The 2,937-nt window shown below is 47.7% G+C and overlaps 1 protein-coding gene across 1 annotated transcript; it reads left to right on the top strand.

Annotated features, from left to right (window-relative positions):
• The first annotated feature begins 566 nt into the window (after positions 1-566).
• Positions 567-2,805, top strand: LOC108354310 (testis-specific serine/threonine-protein kinase 2-like). The gene is made up of 6 exons (XM_017605505.1): positions 567-605; positions 672-903; positions 946-1,081; positions 1,150-1,272; positions 1,326-1,688; positions 2,055-2,805. Exons 1-6 carry the CDS (start codon positions 567-569, stop codon positions 2,803-2,805), a joined length of 1,644 nt encoding a protein of 547 aa, XP_017460994.1.
• The last annotated feature ends 132 nt before the right edge of the window (positions 2,806-2,937 follow it).

Here is a 2,937-nt window from a genome sequence, read left to right as displayed (position 1 = left end):
GGATTGCTCTTATTCAAAACTTTTGAGGGTTTAACTGCATATTGCGAGTTATTTGCTTTTGTTCTCAGATCCAGTGGCTCTTCATTTTGGTCAGCCTGAAAAGGCAATGCAAAAGTGGTGGTGGTAGTAGTTGTGGATAATTTTGATGGTGTGGCAAAATGACCGTAAAACTGTTGTTTGGGATGAGCCATTTTGCTGCGCATCGAATGTTTTTCCAGGCACTGTGAAGCAACTAGTAGCTGTCAGTCGAATGACTGAGGTAGCAGAGCAAGAAAAAGTTTGCCGATTCCTAGCTCACTCCTAAAGTAATCATAACAAGAGTTGTAGTCTTAGCTCTTTTCTTCTCATTTGAGTCCTCCTTCTATAGTGTTCTCCAACTCCACTTGCGAGCTATTCCATTCCGGGTTACGCGTAGTTGCGCATTATATAGCAACAATTGTTGCCCATTCACAAGCTGTCATTACTACTGAATGGAAAATTGCTCTAAATTCTATCTATTCGCTTCTTGGAAAAGTAGACTTTTATATAAACTATTCAAACTGTTCAGTACAATTTGTCATGCAGTAATGGAAACGCTACTGGCGCGTGGTTATGAACACTTACAGGTAAAGGTGGTATCAATAGAGAAAGAGCGATGTTAATGTTGTTCCTGTGTCTGTGCACCACTTCAGTCACTGGACTCGGGTGGACAGGCGAACGTGTACAAGGCGCTCAAAAATGGCAAACCATGCGCCATCAAGGTGACCGAAGTGAAAAACGTCGACGACTTTGGCAAGCTAGACCGAGACCTTCGCCGAGAGGTGGAGATCACCAGTCGCCTAAAGCACCCTAACTGCATGGCCATTTGGGAGATTTTTCGCACCAAATCCAAAGTCTACACTGGTACTCAAGTGTTGCTTTTCGGTAAAGAATACAATTATAGCACTTTTACACATTAACTTCCAGTGATGCCGCAGTGCAAGGGCAGCATTGGCGCACTGGTGCGAAAGAGCGGTCCTCGCTGCGAGTGGAACGCCAAGTCGTGGTTTTGTGACATTGTTCGAGCAGTCAGGTACCTGCACGACAACAGAGTAGCTCACCGGTAAGTCGCCGAAAACAGTGGTCACCTGATAAAACTCCACTTCAGATTCAATTTTATCGCTGTTGTAGTGACCTGAAGCTTGACAATGTACTGCTCGACGACTTTGACAATCCAATCGTGGCCGACTTTGGACTGAGCACCTACATTACCTACGATGCCGATGGACAGTTACAGCTGAATAGATCGTTCTGGTAACAGTGTATTTAGAACGTGCAGCATAAAGCTGACAATATTTTACCACTAGCGGCACTCGAAGTCACCAGTCTCCTCAGATTCTCAAGAAGATTCCATATAACGTATACAAGTCTGACATTTGGGCGCTAGGAGTAATGCTCTTTATTCTGGTAAATCAGGACTATCCGTTCAACCGCAAGGAAGGCCCAAATGTGATGTACGCTAAGCAAATGACCCGAGAATATCACTTGCGAAGGGACATTGAACCAAAGCTAAGCACTGACATCAAGGACCTCATCAGCAAGCTTCTGGAGCCTGATGAACCAAAGCGACTGGACATTTGGGCCATCGGTCAGCATCCCTTCTTTCCGGTGATCTACCAGGAGGCCGACTTGATGATCGACAAGGCTAGGAAGACTCTCGGTCTGAGGAGGTGATTCACTTTACTAAATAAAAAATCAGAGCCAAATTAAAACAAAAATAGCTTTCTCCACACCAGACGGCGATAGTGTTCCGCGCCTTTTTTTGTGTAACGATTTTCTGAACACGCCAACTATGGCGCTGAGTAGAGGCGAAAAGATTGTCCGCACTCAAAAACCCAACTTTGCCCTCAACGCACAGAGTGAGCGCTGAATTTGAGAGGCAGCTGCGCGCCACTGCAGTGAACGCATTGCCAGCGATTCTGACAGCAAGCACATTGTGCTCTCGTTCGCGGTCTCTCTCGGATCAATGAAACGCAGCGCTTGATTTGTGAGCTTATGTTCAAATCAGCGATATCAACCATTTTTTCGCCATTTAGAAGTAGTCCAGGTCTCGCCGAAGCTTCACTCGACGCGATGGACTCACTGAATCCCGCTGAGCTGAATGGCGCCTCTTCTGTTGCTAAGCCCATTGTCCCGAAAAAGAAACGCGGACGCCCGCCGAAGAATGCCAATGCTGTCAAGTCGGCTGAAAATGGCACTTCTGCCTTGAATTCTGATGCGGTTGTTCCATCAAACCAATCTAACGGCAATGGACCGCTTGTCACTAGCCCGGTCATCAGCAATTCCGCAAGCAAAAAGAGCCCTGCTAAGGTGAATGGAAACGCAGTTTCGCCCGTTGTCCCAGCCAAGAAGCGTGGACGCCCGCCGAAGAGTGCCACTGTGATCAAGCCGGCCGATCCCGTTGAAGCCGAAAATGGCTCCATCGACGACGTTCCTGCCGTCATTTCAGCTGCCCAGTTTTACCGCTCTGATGAAACCGCTGTCACCAGCACTGTCGGCCAGGACGAAGTTACGGACCCGGAGGAGTCGGATGGTGAGCCACAGTCACATTCGCCAAAGAAACGTGGACGCCCGGCAAATACTCCAAAGAAACGTGGTCGCCCGCCGAAGAAGGCTACTGCCGCTCAGTCAAAGGAACCAGCCAAAAAGCGAGGTCGCCCTAAGAAGGTTGTGGACACTACAGACAATACCGATACCGTCGTCGAACACGCTGACGCTGCCACTGGAGACACTGTTGCTCCAGTAAAGCGAGGTCGAGGCCGACCGAAGAAAGTTCAAGAAGCTTAAGCTTCCAAACAAGGTTAGTATTGAGCGAGTTTGTAGACTGTTTCACATTGCTAATAAGCCCCTTTTAATTTCAGTTTCACTTTTGCAATCGGAAACCAGTTTGGCTCCTCTTTGATTTGTCACAATTCCTCC

This window comes from Rhagoletis zephyria, unplaced genomic scaffold, assembly GCF_001687245.7.
Source record: "Rhagoletis zephyria isolate East Lansing unplaced genomic scaffold, Rhagoletis_zephyria_1.1 Rzeph_scaffold_34927, whole genome shotgun sequence".
Lineage (NCBI taxonomy): Eukaryota > Metazoa > Arthropoda > Insecta > Diptera > Tephritidae > Rhagoletis > Rhagoletis zephyria.
This window is presented reverse-complemented; position numbering and strand designations above follow the sequence as displayed.

Coding starts and splice junctions, on each gene's coding strand:
- LOC108354310 (XM_017605505.1), top strand. CDS start 567: ATGGAAACGCTACTGGCGCGTGGTTATGAACACTTACAG. Junction 606..671: donor GTGGTTATGAACACTTACAG/GTAAAGGTGGTA, acceptor GCACCACTTCAG/TCACTGGACTCGGGTGGACA. Junction 1,082..1,149: donor GACAACAGAGTAGCTCACCG/GTAAGTCGCCGA, acceptor TCGCTGTTGTAG/TGACCTGAAGCTTGACAATG.